Genomic DNA, 19,965 nt, shown 5'->3' on the forward strand with positions numbered 1-19,965 from the left:
TATTGTATAGTATACCTATAACGCGATCTAGTGTATTAAATGTAGCATGGCATTTTATAGTACAGCACAGTCTAAATAGTATAGTATGTAATACAGGTCATATATATGGGGGAGTACGGTACAGTAAATATTGTATGGTTTGTATGATATAGAAAATGTAGCACAGTGTAGTATACTAGAGCATATATGCTACAGTATAGTATACTATTGGGCAGAATAATTTAATATGCTATCGTAAAGCAGATATAGCATAGTAATGCACATAGTATCGTGTAGTTTAATGTAGTAGAGTATACACAGTAGAGGGTAAGATAGTACAATACACAGTGTAGTACAACAGTGTAATGCAGTATGGTAAATACAGCACCAATACACACAGTGCACACAGGGTGTGGGTATGGTGCATATATCGAATACGTCCTATGTAGCATGGGCAGTATTCCATGTAACGTGCACACAGCATATGTAATATAGAGTAGTACACGTAAAGTACGTTCTGTAGCATGCAAAGCGATGTAGTGCAGTTTACCACGGGAATCGGATTGCTGGATTTTGAATTCCAGACCTGCCACTTCCTAGCTGCTTGACTTTGGTCAAGTTGCTTAACCCTCTGCACCTCAGTGTTACCCTTGGTAACCGGGAGCTTCGCAGGGAGGCTGTGCAGATCAGACGCGAATGTATGTGAAGTGCGTTTACACAGTAAGTGCAACAGAAGAGTTACTGTGATTGCTTTCTGTTGGAGTCGTTCGTTCGTCGGACAGCATGTATGGATCGTCTGCTCTGTGCAATGCATCATGTCCTTCGTCGGGAAGACGAAGGGGAGTGGCCAACATGGAGTAGGGAAAGCTGGGACTCAAAGCCCGAGGGCGGCTCCATCCCTCTCGGGTTCCTGACTCTGATCAGCTCCTTGCTGTGAGTCTGTTGTCTCATTCGTGTGGTCCCCCTGGTCCTCCCAGAATCCTCTGGAGCTCACCCCATCGGCCCTGTCACTATCAACTCAGAGGAGAAAGCTCAGTGAGCTCAAGTCACTCATTTTCCACCAGGAAGTGGTGGCCCCGAGCTCTGTGCCCCACGTGCCCGAGTCCTGAGCTCGTGTCCTGCACTCCAGGTGGTTCCCAGCCAGTCCGTCTGCCTTGCACCGTGAACCCCTAAGTCACCAGGTGCTGGACGTTTGGCGGCCTCTCACTCATCCTGCACCTTTACAGCTTAGGGAGGGACCCACCGAATAAGGATCATAATAATCAAATATAACAAAACAGTTATGCCTTCCTGGCAAATTAATACATGCCAGGGATAGTTCTAAGGATGCAATACCTGATCTCATTCCATTCGTGCTAACTCTGTGACGTCAGCGCCGTTAGCCTATTGATAAGCTACCTGACACTCAGGAAGGCGACTTGTCTAAGGTCATGCAGTCACTAAGTGCTAGCGCTGGGTGCAAATCCAGGGAAAGCTTCTTCTCAGGTTGGAGGGCCAGACTGAAGCTGGACCTGGCAAGTTATCCCTTCTGTCCCTGCGTCACCCACGGGCCCTCTGCGTGCTGCGGTCTGTCCTGGCTCATAAAGGCCTCCCGCCTGACTCCCACCGTCCTCAGCCGTAGCTTCCAGAGCTTGTGTTCCTTTAGGTACTGGGGGTCTCTTTAGGATGTTTTTTTATTGGGGCGCCTGGGTGGCTCAGTCGGTTGAGTGTCTGACTTCAGCTCATGTCATGGCCAGTGGAGAAGGGCAACGATGACAGGTAGAGGGCTCTGGGGGAATAATGGACAGGACGGCTTCTTTCCAATCTCCACTGGCTCCTCTACAACGTGCGGATTGGATGGCACAGAATCCTGTAGCGCTCCATAAAGGTGTCTCAGGGGGTCCCCTAGTGGGAGAGATGAGGGGGCCATCAGCTAGGGGGTTCCTGGGCAAGATGGGGTGGGGAGCCCACACCCCCTCCAACCAGGGCTCCATGGTGACCAAGTAGATATGCTTCTATATCCACATTTATGTGTATACACATACGTACATGTGCACACACACACATGAAGGTTCTCACAGTTTCTTTGTAAACGAAGCCCCTCCGCTCAAAAACCAAATGCTTGCACACAGCTGCACCTGCTGTGTTCTAAAGGCTTCCTTCCACTTCTTTTCCCATGTTGCACAAACTGCTAAGGAGGCTGCTCCGTGTTGGAATTCAGGCGGCGTGACGGAGGAGGGGGACGCAAGGAGCCGAGAGCAGAGACGACCTCACCCGGAGCGCAAAGAGCAAGCAGGGATTGGCTGGTGGTGAACTTGGGAAACTGACCGGGGCAGATGGTCTTGGCGAGGGAGAGAGGGAGGTGGCAGTGGACAGAGGGAGAAGGAAATGCAGGGAAAGGAGTCCCGCGGGGGGTGTAAGGTGAAAGCGATGTGGGCTGATGTCCCAACTTTGCTGGGGGTCAAGCTCAGTCCGCACAGAAGGGCCCATAAAACTTGCCGGGGAAGTGATAGCGTCCCGTGTGGAGCGCCTGCTTCGTGCCACTGGATGCTGGATCCAGTAGGGTGTGTGTGAGTGTGTGTGTATGTTTATTTACTTATTTTGAAAGAGACAGAGTGCACAAGCAGGGGAGGGGCAGAGAGAGAGGGAGAGGGAGGAGCCCAAGCAGGCTCCACAATGGCAGCACAGAGCCCAACGCAGGGCTCAAACCCACGCAAGGAGAGAGCATGACCTGAGCCGGGATCAAGACTCAGACCCACGGAGCACCCAGGCACCCCCCGTCGGGCATATATTCATTTGATTTTCGCGGGAACCTTCAAATGGTAATTGTAATTACCACCTCAGTTTTGCATAAGGGGTACGGGAGGCTCTGAGGGGTTAAGTGATTAACCCCACATCACACAGCTAAGTAGGACGTGGTAGGTCTAGGACTTGAGTCTCTGTCTGCACAGCACAGAGTCCTCGGCACTGCTCCGTCCTTTCCACTATCCTACGTGCTGTGTGGCCACATCTGGGCTTCTCAGCCCCGGTGCCATTGGCACTCTGGGCTGGATGCCTCTTCATCACGGAGGGCTGTCCTAAGCACCATGGGACATTTAGCAACATCCCTGGTCTCTACCCACAGCATCCCAATAGCATCGACTCCTACTTGTGAGGAGCAAAATGCTCTCTGGACATTACCCAATGTCCCCTGCATACAAGTTCACTAGATCAGAACCTTTGGATGAGAGCCATCCTGTGAGCCAGGGGTGTCTGGGTAACGAGATATGCGGAGAACACTCCCACGAGCCTCTGACCAAACCAACCAACCAAACCAACCAACAAAAACCAAAACAAACCCCCCAGAACAACCGAAGCCAAAAAGAAAGAGAGGAGCTGACTGGGCTCATGAGCTCAGAACGTTCCAGAACAGCACCTTCCCTGCACCATGTGCCGCCCCGAATGCTGTGGTCTGGCAGGGAACGGTTCAACCAGAACTTTGGGCAGAAGGTGTAGTCGGTTTGGAATGTCTATAAAAGTGTGACTAGGGTTTACACTCATCTCCAAGGAGCGAGAGCTGACAACGGAGACAAAATGTCCAGCAAAATCACCCAAATGTGATCAATCTTTCAGACACCCCCCTCCTTCGATGGTTGGTCTCCTTCACCTCTTAGGAATTGGAGAAGAGCTTTTTACCGGAGGCTCAGGAGTGAGGGCGGGGACTCTGGGCGAGGCTGCCCTTTTCCAGACAGCCTCAGAGCCTGACTTGGGGCGCTCCCTCATACTGAAGTGCTATACACACACTCAGACACACAGACCAGGTGGAAATATGATGGCATTTATCATAAAACTTTAAACTTGGGGCCCGAGACTGCATTTATAACAGGCCCCCCATAGATGCCATTTGGAGACCAAACGTGGGCCCAGGAGAACCACTGGACTCCCTAATCTCTGGCTGTCAGAAGTCACCAAGACCTACAGATACTCAGGGAGCGGGACCATTAGGAATGATCAGTTGGTCTAGGCCAGTTTGCTTCATGTTCCTACCCCCATCTCTCTCACAACACAGAGGTTAACGCCATTTAACTCCAGCCCCATGGCTAGGGTCAATGTCATTTCCTTGCCATGCTCTATGGGCTGTAGCCACATTCTCGTGGGTTCCAGGTACGACTTCACTTGTGACTTCTCCTAATGGATGCTTGATCACCTTGCTTCTCATTCAATCAATGACTTTCAGACTCTCCTTGTTTACCAGGATTTATATATAAAACATTTACCAGTGTCACATTTCACTTCATCCATTCCTTCGTCCATTCCACAAACACTTATGGGGTGTCTACTATGCTCTACCCACCACGCCATGGGGCACAGCACGCCTGCCCATGACAGTACAGTCGCTGCCCTCCAAAGGCTAGCAGTTTGGGGCAGGAGACAGAGAAGAACCGAATAGACACAAATAAATAACCCAAAGGTTAAGCAGTTATTGAATGTCTGGCCTCCGCTTACCCCTGCATGGACCTCTCTGGAAGAAAGGAGCTAATTTTTAGTCACCTCTGTATACCCAACACACAAGATCAGGCACACAGAAGTTTTCTGGTTTAAACACATCAAGGCACCCTTTGGCCACAGACTAACACTGACATTCTTTCCACCACCTGTGCCTGCTCTCTTCCGGCCACATTGACCTTCGCCTTCATGGCATCTCTCCAGGAGCTCGTGCACCTGCCGTTCCATGGGCAGGTTCACACTGTGCCTTCAGACCTCCTCTCACCTCCTCCCACACAGGCTCATTTGAGGCCCCACCTTAGAGCTCATCTCCTCTGAGAAGCCTTCCCTGATAGTCCTTTCAACCCTGGGGCAGGGCCACGTCCTCACACTCAGGCTCCCTTCACCTCCTGGCTCTTCCCACACTCACTACCCTGTCCCCATCGATCCGCACTCTGGTGTCCGGCAGCGTGGTCATGTCTGTGTGCACCTTGCTCTCCATGCCTAGCACAGCACCTGGCACACAGCAGGTGCTCGATTAATACTTGTTGGATCAATGTCCAGGCCAGTCCCTCCTTAAAGGCGGGGACCACACTTCTGGCCCAAGATCCCAGAAAGAAGAGAGAGGCACAATCCACCTACCAGGCCCTTAAAGAAACCCCCGAGGGACTGTCGCCGCTTCTCCGGTCTCTTCTGGGACTTATCCCCATTCTGCAGTGAGTTCACCTCCACCGGGGCCGGCTCCACACCCTGGGCTGATTCTTTGGCTTCCTGCTTGTTGTTCTTTTGCTTGTTGCCCTCAGCCACCACCTTCTTGTCCTTGGAGGAGCCCTCCTTGCCCTTCTGGCCTGCCCCTGCCGGCTCCGGCTCGGGGGGCGCGGTGACTTTCTCTGCAGAGTCCGATGTCTACAGCGAGTTCAAACAAAACGCATATTTAGTAGCTGCAAGACAAGGCTCAGGTGAATACACATGTCAAAACAGAGGTGTTCAAATGTTGGGTTGTGTCTACATTTTCAGGAATCCTGGGTGAAATGAAAAAAAATTAAGAAAAATGTGCAAATACTCATTACGATTCAAGGGCACGGTAGGAGACTTTTTTTTTTTAATCTAATAATTCTTTCCTTCATTTATGCTTCCCCAGCAAGCGTTCTTTCCTCCTTCTGGGACTAGAACTTGTGCTTTCCTTGAGGAACCAGATTCTCTCTCTATTTGATGTCAGACAAATTAATTCCACCCCCGGACTAAGGCATGCGGCTGGGGCCTGGCAAATCAGAGCCTTGCATGTGATTGGGCTGCTTTTATGTGACTGGTTCGGGATGGCTGAAGGCAGATGAAAAGCTGAGTAATCTCAGAGCTTTGCTAAATCAACTAAGAGAGGGGTCTGTCTTCTTCCGATTGGGTTTGAAGGTGTAGCTTCCAGGGCTGGCACCATCTCTAGGAAAAAAAATTCTCTTGAAAAAGAAGCCAATAGAAAACCAGCATTGAGAGATGAAGATCGAGGGCAGGAGAAGGAGCCCATACATGATGGCATCACGTATGCCCCTGGATCTAGCTGTGCCTGAAACCCTTTTGTGCTTAAGCCAGCTTTGAGAGAGTTTCTCCCGCTTACAACTCTTTTCTGGGTGATGCCTATTCTTTTCTTCCTCCTGATTGCGTCTACCTTAGTTTCAGTGTGAAAGTGTTCTTTCATTTATAAAACAGTGGTGAAGGAAGGGAAGTGTTTTATTTTTAGTTTTGAATGTACGTCTTTCATGCTAAAGAAAAACTTTTGCAATCCTGCTTGGTTCCTACAGTTCAGAGGAAGGAAGCTGTAAGATCCAAAATTCTAGAAAATGCTAAGTAAATTACAGATGACAAATTATCTGTAAAGTAAAAGCCTTTCACTGTAAAGTAAAATGACTTCACTCATATGAGGACTTTAGTAGTTGGGGCCACAAAGATGAAATAAAACCCTGGCAGAGGCCTGGGGTAAGAAAAATCACATGGAGACCTTACGCCCCCATTGGGGAAGCCACACCAGAATTACTTCTCGAGGGTAAGAAAAACACCTGTTCGAGCAATGCCAGCTTTGATGTTGGGGAGAAAACTGGAGTTGGAGAGGACCCTGGTGAGTTGTCACATGCCCTGCTCCAAGGGGCAAGAGCTGCTCAGACCCAGCCAAGACACTGTGCAGGGTTATGGTCCCAGTGCTGTGAAGCCGTCTGTTTTTCACATGGAAACTTGAAAAGGAATTGTTTTAAATGCAAAAGATGTCACGTTTAAGATACTGGCTTCAAAAGTTTTAAAGCCGTGGGAACACACACTGGTGCAGCCACTCTAGAAAACAGTATGGAGATTCCTCAAACAATTAAAAATAGAACTGCCCTAAGACCCAGCAATTGCACTACTAGGTATTTATCCAAGGGACAGAGGCGGGCTGTTTCCAAGGGGCACGTGCACCCCAATGTTTATAGCAGCGCTAACAACAATAGCCAAAGTATGGAAGGAGCCCAAATGTCCATTGACGGATGAATGGATAAAGAAGATGCGGTATTGCAAAGCAAAATAAATCAGGCAGAGAAGGACAGATACCGTATGTTTGCACTCATAGGTCTAACGGGAAAACAGGAGAAACCTAATGGAGGCCCAGGGGGAGGGGAAGAGGGAAAGCGAGTTGGGGAGAGAGAGGGACACAAAATCTGAGAGACTATTGAATACTGAAAACGAACTGAGGGTTGAAGAGGGAGGCGAAGGGGGAAGGGAGATGGTGGTAATGGAGGGGGGCACTTGTGGGGAAGAGCACTGGGTGTTGTATGGAAACCAATTTGACAATAAACTATTATAAAAAAAAGAAAAAAGGAAGATGTGGTGTATATATATATATATATATATATATATACACAATGGAGTATTACTTGGCATCAAAAAGAATGAAATCTTGCAATGTGCAACTATGTGGATGGAATTGGAGGGTATCTTGCTAAGCGAAATTAGTCAGAGAAAGACAAATATCATAGGACTTCACTCATATGAGGACTTTAAGATACAAAACAGATGAACATAATGGAAGGGAAGCAAAAATAATATAAAAACAGGGAGGGGACAAAACCTAAGAGAATCTTAAATACAGAGAACAAACAGAGGGTTACTGAAGGGGCTGTGGGAGGGGGGGTGGGCTAAATGGGTGCTGGGCATTAAGGAATCTACTCCTGAAGTCATTATTACACCATGGGCTAACTCACTTGGATGTAAATTTATTCTTTTTTATTTTTTAAATGTTTTGTTTATTTTTGAGAGAGAGAGAGTGTGAGCAGGGGAGGGTCAGAGAGAGAGAGACACACACAGAATATGAAGACAGGCTCCGGGCTCTGAGCTGGCTGTCAGCACAGAGCCAGATGCGGGGCTCGAACTCACGAATTGTGAGATCATGACCTGAGCCGAAGTTGGATGCTTAACCAACTGAGCCACCCAGGCGCCCCTGGATGTAAATTTAAAAAATAAATAATTTTAAAAAGTGTTAAAGCCCTGCTCACAGAAAACAGCCAAAGCACCAGCACCCCTGTGGGCCACATGGGACCCTCGGAAGTTCACAACTTATGATTTGTAAAAGTTACATACTGTCCCCCAGTTAAAAAGTTCTCGGACCAAGTTGCGGTGTGACTGACAAGGCGATAAGCAGAGAACTGTCCTGCCACCTCAGTATCAAGTGTAGCCCTTAGAAAGAAGCAAGAAGACAGAAGATTCCCCAGTCCTGAAAGCCTCCATAGACCACAGCCCTGGCGGGGGGGGGGGGGGGGGGGGGGGGGGGGGGAGGAGGGCAGGATTCCTTGGGGAAAGGAGATGTCAGACACCCAGCGCACCCCAAAGAAGCTGAGTAAGTCCATCAGATCCCATTTGCCAAAGTCATAGCAAAAGCTAAGACATAGATGTCCAAGTGCAACAGAGAGCTGTGAGCAGACACTCTTGTGCAATGGGACAGAACCTCCCACCAGGACGCTTTTCCAGAAAGGCCACAAACCCCTTGCACACCTCGCTAGCTGTTTTTGTTGCATTGAAGAGTTTAAGATGCACTTATTGGCTAAGGGCTTAGTGTCTGGAGTCAAAAGAACCTGGTGTGGTCCTGGCTCCCATCACACCCTTGCTGGATGGCCGGAGTAAACCGCTGGCTTTCTCACCTTCCTCGTCGGTAGGGAGGAGCCGAAGAAATCCTACCTCGTGGTGGTCTCAGCTTCTGTCACATGGTGTCTGGCCCATGGCAAAGACCAAACATAAGGGGGCCAGTCTTCTTGGTTAGTCTGGGAGAGGCCAGGCTCCAGGACATGCAGATTAATTTTAAAACCACAGAGTCTGGGGCCGACTGGGCCAAGCTGGTCACCCTCCACCCAACATCGCCAGCAGAGAATCTTCCCGACGGATTCTTCTGTGTGGATCCGAGCGCTGGGTGCAGACGCGGGACTCGGGAAATATGTGTTGAGTGGAGCGTCCGTGTGCCTCTCCAACCTCGTCTCTAATCCCTTTTTCTTCTATTCATTCTGCTCCAGCCACTGGCCTCCTCTTCTTCCTTGAACAAGCTTATTCTCAAATGGAGCCTCACGTTCGCTGTAATTTCTGCTCAGTGTTTGCAGGGCTTGACGTGACCACTTCTCTCCCGTCAAGTCTCAGCTCAGATGAGACCTCCCTGGGGAGGCGGTCCCCGTTTAGACAATCTACACTCTCTCACAAAACACGGCCGTGTTTCCTTCATGCTTGCATTAATCTTGGGGATTTCTTGGCTCACTTGAGAATATTCCGTCTACCTCCCTCTGCTGCGAGGGGAGCTCCAGAGAACAAAACTCTTCTGTCCTCCATGGCTTTGTTCCCAGCACCTCATCTGACACATAGTAAGTCTCCACCAAAAGGGGTTGAATGAATGGTCAGTAACTCGCCTTCCAGATGTTTCTACACTATTTTCCTCGGCAAATCATCGTAGGATGGGGAGTGAGAAGTGCACACACATCAATAGCTTTCACGGGACATTGATTTTTTTCAGAAGGGGCGCTTTCAGTGGATCAGGTCCATTTACCACATAATTACACCATTGCTATTAGGCTTAAATGTTCTTTTTAATGGTTTAGAAACTAACTTCTGAAAATAACAGATGGCCGGTTCTTTATATTCGAGTAAGCTCAGAATCTAAACTGTGCGATGATTGCTTTGTCATTAAATGTGGATGATTTAAAAATCTTTGCTTGGGATTTGGCTCTGTCTCAGGATTTATAACAAAAATTATTCTCATCTGAATCATCTTGAGTGTATCCTGTCGTAGAACCGAGTGACACTGGCTTGAACTGGGGGACAAGGTCATAGGAATATCCTGCTTGATTTAGACCCTGAGGCGCACCTCGACCAGGAGGTGCCGTGGGCTTGCTTTCCTAGAATCATCACCCACTCTGAGAGGACAAATCTGAAGGGAACAGAGAGTGTCTGTCCCCACCCCCAAATTAAACTAACCATCTACCATTCTCTCAAAGATTACACGTCAGTCTCCTCAAGTCTGCATCCAACACGATTGGCATAACTGTTTCACGTTCATATTCGAGACAAAACGTACTGTTATATTTAAATTTTTCATATGGAATAAAGTAAATGGGTCGTGTTCCCAAGGTAGTCAACTTGAGGAGTTTTGGTTCTCAAGTGGTCTGGAGAACGAGTTTTGGGGCATGCACAGCAGTAAGGTGAAAGAGAAAAATCATCTGAATGCAGCAAAAAGCAATATATTCCCGGTTGAAATATATAAGATAGTTCAATTATGATGGAAATGTAAATATAACAAATGATGGTCATTGCTATCCGTTGTTGTGTGTGCAATATGAACAAACGCTGTGGGGCGGTAATCTCCTATCAGTGGCATAATAAGTGATAGTAACAAAACAATAGCAACTGCTATGACTTCATAGATTGAAGACCTAACCTCCAGGGGGAACGCATTTGGAGTAAGAAAGTAATTAAGGTTAGTGGAAGTCTAAGGATGGGGCCCTGATCCAATGGAATTAGCGTCCCGGGAAGAGCTCCCATGTGTGGACATGGTGAGAAGGCAGCTCTCAGGAAGCCAGGAAGCGCGCTCTCCTCACCAGGAGCCAAACCATTGCCAGCATCCTGATCTTGGATTTTCCAGCCTCCAAAACTGTGAGCAAATCGATTTTGGTTGTGAAGCCACTTGGTCTGTGACAGTCTGTGGGGCAGCCGGTGCTGATTCACACGGCAGCTAACAGTCCTCACGTCTTCTGTGCTGGGACTTCCTGGTGTAAGCACTGGCCCATCTAAGTAGGACAGTGCCAGGAGGCAGTGCGTTTCCTAACTCCATGATATAGGTGTGGAAACTGAGGCATGGAGACATTTGGTTATCTGTTTTCAGTGACGCAGGTAAAAGATGGCAGAGCCGGAGCCGGGGTTCAAACGCAGGTAGTCTGAGCCTGCAACTCATGCTCTTAACCAGTTCCCTGTATTGCAAAAATTAGTTGGAGAATATTTGTTGGAATGTTCACGGAGGTATATTTTTAGGTTAAGAAGGGGTGCAGGTTAGAAAAGAGGGTGTTGAGCATGTGATGACCCCATTTAGAGAAACAAATACGTGTAGTTGTAAAAACGCCTTACCTAGGTTTCTTTAGAGTGGAGAAAATAATGGAAAAAAACCCATGCTGCCCTATGTTCCTTCAGTCGTTTTTCAAAGATATAGCTCCTACTATATGCCAGGCATCACGCAGTGTGATGGAAACAGAAGAGGCTCCTTCCTTGCTCCAGACAGAGAAAGGAAGGGGTAGAGGAGCCAGATAACTAATAGATGACTTATTTCGGTGTGTCATAAATTCCATGAAGTCAAAGAACAAGAAACAACGATGATGGGTGGAAATAGAACATCTCTTGGAGGAGGTGACACTTAGGTCAAGACTGGAAGGAGGGGAAAGGGTTGACTATGTGGAAAAGAGTTGGAGAAGTATGTGTTAAATAAGAAATAGCTGAGAAGCCCTAGCTTGTTCATGCACGTATCTGCACAGCCCACAATAGTGCCTGGTATACAGCAGGTGCTTAACCTAGAGACGGTAAATGGGTCACCTGTGATTGAGAATTGCATTGGAAACTAGGCTAGAAACAAGTAAGAGCATGCAAGCTAAACCCACCACCGAACAGGGTTGACAGGTCACTTACTTGATAGCTGGAGTCTTTCCCATTTATTTCTTCTGAGTGGGTGATCCCTCCATCCCCTTTCACTGACTAAAATAACAAACAGACAATGGCCTTTCAGCTACTACAAGCACAGCAACATGGAGAATGCAAGGGGAATTCTGAAATGGATGACCTCAGTCATTCATTATTGAGATTCAGGGTCAAGACAAATGGAAGACCAGCTAGAAATGTGTCGTCCATGAGATACATGATTCCCATGTGGCTTATAACCAAAGCCCGATTATATTCAAGCGTTGGCTTCCCCAAATCACGACAACAACAAAAGTCTTAAACTCCGGGGTTAGGTAATTCTGGGATAAATAAAGGATGATCAACGTGCTAATGTTGGAACCAGGAGGTGGTTGAACATATTGAATGAACGAACAATTAAAACCATTGGCAGGCTTCTCTTGGTAACATGTAGGTGGTGATGTTTCCTTGTATTTTTTCCTCTAGCAGAGACATGGGGATATGTTGAACACCCTATTTTTCACTTTAGTGATCCCTGTGGCCTTTGGCATCAGTGACAGAACCAGATGGGTTGAATTCATAGGTTTGGCTCCTTAAAACACACTCTCAGCCTAAGGCTCTAAAAGCATGTTTCTAGGACTACAGCTCCGGCATCACTTGGGAGTTTGGTAGACATACCAATTCTTGAGAACCACTCCAGATCTACGGAGGAGAAACTCTCAGGGCTGGGGCCGAGCGATCTGTGTTTTCTCAAGCCCTCCAGGTGACGCTGAGGCACGTCTCAGCGTGAGCATCACCGCTTTCAGCTAATGGGTATAGACAAATGCAGACCAACACTGGGGCCCGCAGTTTCAACTACAGATGGTGAGACTCTGTGCCCGACGCCTGATAAAGCACCTAAGAATTCTGGTAATGAACTGCTCCGTTCTTATCAACAATTTTGACTTGGGTTTAATTCCCATGTTAAACCACTAAACCATTGCTACTCATCACCTCCCTCCCTGCTGGAGGGAGGGAGTGGAGGAAACAGGTTAAGCGATGGGGGGCAAACAGGAAAGCTTGAGATTCCACTGTTACTACTTAGCTGTTCTGTCACGAGATGGCAAGAATCCCTAACATCTGCATCAAAGAACAGTTAAAAACATCAAAGACCCTCAAATAATTTTTTGATTGATTAATAGTATATGCCTCTGTCATCTGGGGTATGGTACTCATATTAGTAAAGATAATAAAAATTACTATTTATGAAAGCTAGCTCTTCCTGGAGTGCTTGCTAAGAGTTAGGCACTTCGATGAAGTAAAAACCGCCTCTGGGATCTGGAAGTTCCATATACTTTTCTTAGAGACATTATGTCATGGGCTTCACCAAGGTGTTCAACCCAAAGGCAAAGAAAGATTTGTTTGTCCTATGCATAAACTTTAGATCCTTGTAGATGGAAAGTGGTTCTCTCCCCCACCCCACCACGAGTCTTTTGCATTACTCATAGAACATTTAGAAAAAGAAATGGGGATGCCTGGGTGGCTCAGTTGGTTAAGCATCTGACTTCAGCTCAGGTCATGATCTCACGGTTCATGGGGTCGAGCCCCATGTCAGGCTCTGTGCTGTCAGCTAGCTCAGAGCCTGGAGCCTGTCTTCGGATTCTGTGTCTCCCTCTCTCTCTGACCCTCCCCTGCTCACGCTGTCTCTCTCTCTCTCTCTCTCTCTCTCTCAAAAATAAATAAAACATTAAAGAAAATTTAAAACATTTTTAGAAAAAGAAATGGACTCTCTTGCTTATGATTTCTCTACCTGTGAGCAGCTCAGTTAGCCCCTCACTGCATCCAAAGGTTTTGCCACTTTGGGATTTCCTTTACCTCCAGAATTTAGGCTGTCGTTAAGGGCCCTTCCTACCCAAACACATTGCCTGGCATCCTTTGAAATATGGCATCACAACCTCGTTAATTGGCCTTTGGGTAATGCTCAATGGCAAAACCTGCCAGCCAAATACACCCAATGGCTTTTTAAGGGAAACCTGAATGGACATCAGGAGGCACAGCCCTGGTGCCCCCTTCCCGCCCTGAAGGGGACTTTCAACTTCTCTTCAGTGGTTTCAGTTTGGTATCTGTTAGGTCCTCTGCCAGTTTAAGGTTTTGATCTGCTTTCTTTCCCCTCCCTTTCCTTGCCAACCCTTGGAGGAGAAACTGGATTGAACCAGAAGGCTTTCTCGGCAGCAGTGGGTCTAGGTAAGCCTCCTGAGAACAGCCCCTCAGCCTCTCAGGGAGATCATTGCAAAGAAGTTCAATGCTTTCAAAAAAAAAAAGGGGGGGGGGGATACCTCAAGCTTTTCTATGATTTTTCTCTGTTTTCTCTCACTTGGAGGTGTATAAAGCTGTCTTTATGCAAAGGTGACTGTACGGTGAGTTTAGACTAAGGGTCTTATGAGGTCCATTTGAAGTACTTTCAATAACAGCAGTTATTAACAATTTCCTCCCTCCTTTCCTTCCTTTGTTTTCTTTCTATTCTCTTTTTCTCTCTTTGCTGAGTCCTCCTTCAGAGATCAATTCAAATAGTTCACGTTGGGCTTTGTCGTCCAAAGACCGTAACCACAGATGCTCATTTTCTCCAGCTGTCAAAAATAGAGCTACTGTTTAAGGAGCCCCACATTTTTTTCAGGGATTATCTAAGATTTTAAAGAATATTTTGAAGACCACCAGGTAATTTCAGAGATTTTCCAGTTCGGTACTGAGCAACTTTCTTCAGGGCTTTGTTTTTATTTATGAGAGTCAAAGGGACTGCACGTAGGGCACCCAGCCTGAGGTGCTGAGATGGAACCTGCATAGTAATAAAGTCATTTTTATTTCTTTCATCACGTGATGCATTCCTATAGCTCGATACTCTAAGGAACATTTGAAGCATCTCCAACATATATCACTTAGATAGTCAAAATTCTAATGGAAATGTTTGGTGGTCAGATCACATTTCTTTGAAAGGAATACAAGTGTATTTTGATGGAGACCTAATCCAACTGAAGTTGAGATTTAAAAGAATTGGGAAATGGGGGCGCCTGGGTGGCTCAGTTGTTTAAGCGTCTGACTCTTGATTTTAGCTCAGGTCATGATCTCACCATTCATGAATTTGAAACCCACATGGGGCTCTTCTCTGACAGTATGGAGCCTGCTTGGGATTCTCTGTCTTGTTCTCTTCTGCCCCTCCCCCATTCATGATAAACACTCTCTCTCAATCTCTTCCTCTTTCTCTCAGAAAAATAAACATTTAAAAATTGGGAAGATATTTTAATTTAGTGTAAGGCTATCGGCAAGATTGTTTACTAACTCAGCGTCATTGGAACAAATCTAAGGAACTAGACCTGCTAGAAGTTTCCAGAATCTACAAAGGCTATGCGTTCAACCTTTGTGTTTTGACCAAGATGCTCACTTGAAACGGAATTGGAATCAGACAAAATTATACAGCCAAGGTAAATTCTCATTTTAGTGACAAATATATTCAGAAAATGTACATCTGAGCTTTATGGGAATCATGTATTAATTTTCCCCTCTCTCACCTTTTTGTAATTGCAGATAAGCCCAACATAGGAAAATGTTTCCACGGCAAACAGTACTAGGAGAATCACAAAATTGGCGTGATGGTTGTTCTACATACTTTTACTCTTGGAGAAAATCATTTGCCAGGAGCACAGGAAGCAACAATAACATGAGTATAAGAGTGAGCTTTAGAATCAACAAAGTCTTGAGTTTGAATTCTGGCTCTGCCATTTACTGGTTCTGTGACCCTGACCAGGTCACTTAAAACACTCAGTCTCTTCATGCCCTTCTCAGCACAGAGGGGCAGGAATGTGTGGCACAGAGTTTTTATGTTAATAAATGAGATAATGCATGCAATGTTCAGCCGGCCATGCTGTCTGCACAGGATAAATAAACAGTAGCCATTATTATTATTTATTATGATTAACTGAGAGTGCTGAGTGACCACAGAAGCCCCTTTAAGGGCAGAAAGGAATACCAGCTGCTGTGGAGATAGGAATTGCCCAAACAAATGCTACTTTCAGAAACCTATTCCTGAGGAGAAACTCTATTCATAGTTCAATACTCAGGGAAGACTCTGAGATCAAGAACTTTAGCTAGCAGAGTACTGTTTTTGGTTTTTGTTTTTGTTTTACAGTTACCATTACAAAGCATCTCCTTTCTCCCCCAGAGTGTAAATTTCAACAGGCGTTATGAGATTTATAGACTGAAGGTAAGCAACAAAAGACCATTATTGCATGGCTGCCTTCTCATTCGGGTCTTATATTTGCCCAATATTAAGGCTCATAGTCTTTCTCTGCACCTGAGAACATTATTACAACAAAGAACTTCTTACAAAACTAATGGTCTAAAGAAAGACACAGGAGGAGGATTAAATGAAACTCTATGTGATAATGGTTTGGAGGAGGAAAGCACTTTTCAAGGACAGGGTGTTATTAATATTGACAAATTATAAATCTGTATCTCTGTATTTCTATCTACTGCCTTTACGGATTCATCTGCCTACGTGGGTTGTGGGCACATGAATGTAGTTCTCCACCCACTCACTTTAGAAAAACATCCTGGCACTTCAAACACCCAATTTCTTGACATACAGTCGAATTAATACATATAAGAATCTTTTTCTATGTCGGGCATGACAGATGTCTTAGCTATTTCTTGAAATTTTTTTTGAAAATCCGTAGGAGCCCAGAGGACTTTTGGGAAGCAGCATATCTACATGCGTCAAATGCAGTGCAAGGACTTTATGCGACTCTGTGTATTTTTCCTGAAATGTACTTATTTGAAAAATGATATTCTTTCCATTTCTATTTTTAGGAGAGGTTTATTTCTGGAAAGAAAAACATCTCTTTAGAAATGAAGTGAGCAATGCATTTAGTTTTTAAAAAAATATGCAACCAGGAGCTATGAGTCACATTGCCATGGGACAGCAAAATATGTTTTCTGAGAGAAATTTAAGGGAGGCAAAGGCTGGATGGTGGAAAATCAGTGATCTGATGAGTGGAGGCATTGATGACAAAACCAGAGTGATGCATGTGCAATTGAGTTTCTTATTCTATTAAATCAGTCATTTTTAATTTTTTTTGATTTTTAAGTAATCTCCACACCCAACGTGGGGGGCTCAACCCTTGAGCTCAAGAGTCACATGCTCCATGGACATCAATTATTTAAAATAAAAAACCAATATTTTGCTAACAATATCTAAAATCAATTTGACACATCCACTTATTGGCTCAAAAAATAAAAAATAAAAAGCTCAGTGACGAGTCCGATGCTGTCTCTATCTTCAAGCCCTTACAGCAGTGTTGGGTTGGGTTGGGTTTTCTCTGGCATAAATCCAGACTTTAGATTAGTTTGGAAGCCATGAAATGTTAGCTAAGAGTATTTCCTGAAAACAGTTGCTGAAGCCAACAGCCAGGAATGCATCCTGTGGGGATATTAACACACCGGCATAAAGGTAAGTGTACAAGGATGTTCATGTGGGTTAATGACGCACCTAGATCACATGTGTGAGACACACAGCGTGTGCTCACTGCATACAGCCTAGGATTTAAAAAAAATCTGGTTCCCTCATTAGGCCTTATTCTCTATGAGGACAGGGGCCGTGTCTCTTTATGGTCACTGTTGTATCCTGATGTCTAGAATAGAGTGGGAACTCAACGACTATTTGCTGAATAAATACATAAATGAAGTCCCACAAGTTGGAAACAAATTAAATGTCCATCAAGAGAACAATGGTTAATCCAAGTACGATAAATCTAGATGATGTGATTCAGTGAAGTTGTAATAAAGAATGAGGTGGCTCTACCTGGGGGATACAAACCCAAATACCCACAGGGCCAGTGACATAAATGAGTGAGCTGGGCTGCGTGTGACAAGAGGAAGTGGTGGGGATGTGGTGAGCTAGAAAACCCATGTCTTCTGTGTATTTGAGTCATTCACGATGGTAATATATTGTTAGACCGAAAACAAAGCAGACTAAAAGACAAAAGTCATGAGGCCATCTGGAATTTTTAGGAAAAGTCCCCCAAATCATGGAAGCTTTGGAGTTCAAGCATTAATAGAAAGAAATAATGTCCAGGCTTCAAGGCACAGCACTTTCTATGCACGGTGGATACCAAGAACGATGGACATTATACGCATTGATGCACTAAGGATTGCTTGGCGAAAATGTATCCTTGTCTACTCCTATCCCTGGCCTGTGGCGAATTAATTAGAAAGGACTCTCTTGTTTCCAGTTTGTTCCCCTAACAGTTCAGAGGTACCCAGCCTCTATTGCTAGAAAAGATCTCCGAGAAACCGCTAATGGATAGCTCTGGAGGGTGAATTTAAGTAATGCGAGACCTCATTAGAATTTAAGGATTTGTTTTGAATAGATGTAGTGAGTGGTTTAGAGGTCTTTCATGCTTTATTTGGAATCTCTTGTATTTTCTTGTCTGTTAAGTAAAGAAGTCTCAGGCTGGTTATTTGGAAGAGGAAGTCATGCTCTTTGCTATGTGGGGGGGGGGCATATCTTAACTCCATCCAGAAATGGGAAAGTTGGATCACTCTCAATGTTATGCTGAGCTATTTGGGGCTCCCATTCGTAATGTCGATGGGTTGTGAGAAATAGGCCAAATGTTCTTTTCTTTCCTGACATAGCATAAAAATTGGTTGAAAAATCTCAGATCTTGATCCCCACTCTCGGTGCCGAATTGCAGACTAAATGATGAGGACGGCATTCCAGCCATCTTGCTACTCACTGTATCCTTCCTACTCTTTGAAACTCCAATGACACGAGGAAATGATCCTGTCAACAATGTCTAACAGAGTTCTTTCTAATATGCCGCAGCTCCCATTGGCAAGGGTTTGTGTTGGGTTGGGTTGGGTTGGGTTGGGGGCTAGAAAGAATTTCTTAACAGCCTGAGCCTGTGAAACCAGAGTTGCTTTCTCAAAGGATTAAACTCCCAAAGACTCCTGAAAAGAATGGCACACTATAATGAAATTCTTGGTTTTCATTAAAAGAGAATTAAACCAATGACCTTTTACACGGGTTTTTGTTTTTTGTCTTCAAACCAAGTTGGGTTTTGTTATATTATATTATAGTCAGTCTTTGGATGTTTACTTATTTAATGTACATGACACTTCATAGACACCAAAACATGTCTGCCCACATTCTTTCCATTTTATATAAGCTAAAAGCATGACAAATTCACCAACTGAGTTATACATGTTTGCTATTAGAAATTATGTTGCCACTTTATAATTATTTATATATCGGCTTTGTCCAAATCTGTGTGAAGCACATGTCACTTTCAGAATTTTTCCAACATCAACATGTAACTTGGCCTATTTATTACCTGGTCCTTTAAATGATGCCTTATGTTCTTTATGTAAATAAATGTACTTTCAAAGGAACCGGCATGTCATTACCATAGGAGAACACCAATATCACTTGCCATATACAGAAGGAAACTTTAAAAATAAATTTAAGTTAGAAGCGAACAATAATATTAACTTCCGGATGGGTGCTGTTGGGCACTGAAGCTCAGGACCCGAGGCCAGCTCTCTCTTTGTTAAAAAGGGAGTTGGCAAGAGGTAAGGGGAGATTAAGGAACTTCAGCAATAAACGGACACTTTCTCTGTGATGGAGTCAGAAGGAGGAAAGGGAATTTTCTCACCGCACGGTTCAGATTTCATTCATATCCCGTCTACACCACCCACAGTTAGGTCTCACCCCACCATGACGCGGGTCCTTCACTCTCGGAAGCTGATCTGGGTATTTATTTCAGTTTTCCTGTGCTGGAAGCAGGTGGCTTACCATTTGTCTGAGAAACGCCATCAGGGAGGTTCTCGGTGGTTTGGATTCTTCTCTTTTGAGTTTTACTTCCTTGGATTCAGGTGTGGCATCTCCTTCTTCATTGAGATCCACTGTTTGTAAGGCTGATTCTACTTCCTCGGACTTTACAACCTCTACTGGTGATTCACACACCACCTGGATTATTTTGCCAGGTAATAAGACAGTGAAAAAAAAGCATTCCTCAAAAGAGGCTTTATAAAGTGGGGTCCTGGTCACCCGTGTTCATATACTAGCTACAGGTTTAAATCAATGATCATCTCTACACAGACACATCTTCCAGAGGTAATGCTTATGTCATATAGTGTGCTTTTTTTTTAATGTTTATTTATTTTGAGAGAGAGAGAGAGAAAGAGAGAATGCCAGCAGGGGAAGGACAGAGAGAGAGAGGGAGAGAAAGAATCAAGAAGGCTTCTCATTGTCACCATAGAGCCAGACTCAGGCTTAATCTGACAAACCATGAGATCATGACCCGAGTCAAAATCAAGAGTCAGATGCTTAACCGACTGAGCCACCCAGGCACGCCTATAGAA

The 19,965-nt window shown here is 45.3% G+C and overlaps 1 protein-coding gene across 1 annotated transcript in view; it reads right to left on the minus strand.

Annotated features, from left to right (window-relative positions):
- BCAS1 (breast carcinoma amplified sequence 1) overlaps positions 1 to 19,965 on the minus strand; it is a 63,276-nt gene that overhangs the window by 2,481 nt on the left and 40,830 nt on the right. The window contains exons 7-9 of the mRNA XM_029919045.1: positions 19,397 to 19,570; positions 11,587 to 11,652; positions 5,065 to 5,328 (exon numbers count right to left, since the gene is read on the minus strand). Of these exons, the coding sequence (XP_029774905.1) occupies positions 5,065 to 5,328; positions 11,587 to 11,652; positions 19,397 to 19,570 (504 nt within the window). The remainder of the gene's footprint in view (positions 1 to 5,064; positions 5,329 to 11,586; positions 11,653 to 19,396; positions 19,571 to 19,965) is intronic.

The sequence above is a fragment of the Suricata suricatta genome, chromosome 12, assembly GCF_006229205.1.
Source record: "Suricata suricatta isolate VVHF042 chromosome 12, meerkat_22Aug2017_6uvM2_HiC, whole genome shotgun sequence".
Classification (NCBI taxonomy): domain Eukaryota; kingdom Metazoa; phylum Chordata; class Mammalia; order Carnivora; family Herpestidae; genus Suricata; species Suricata suricatta.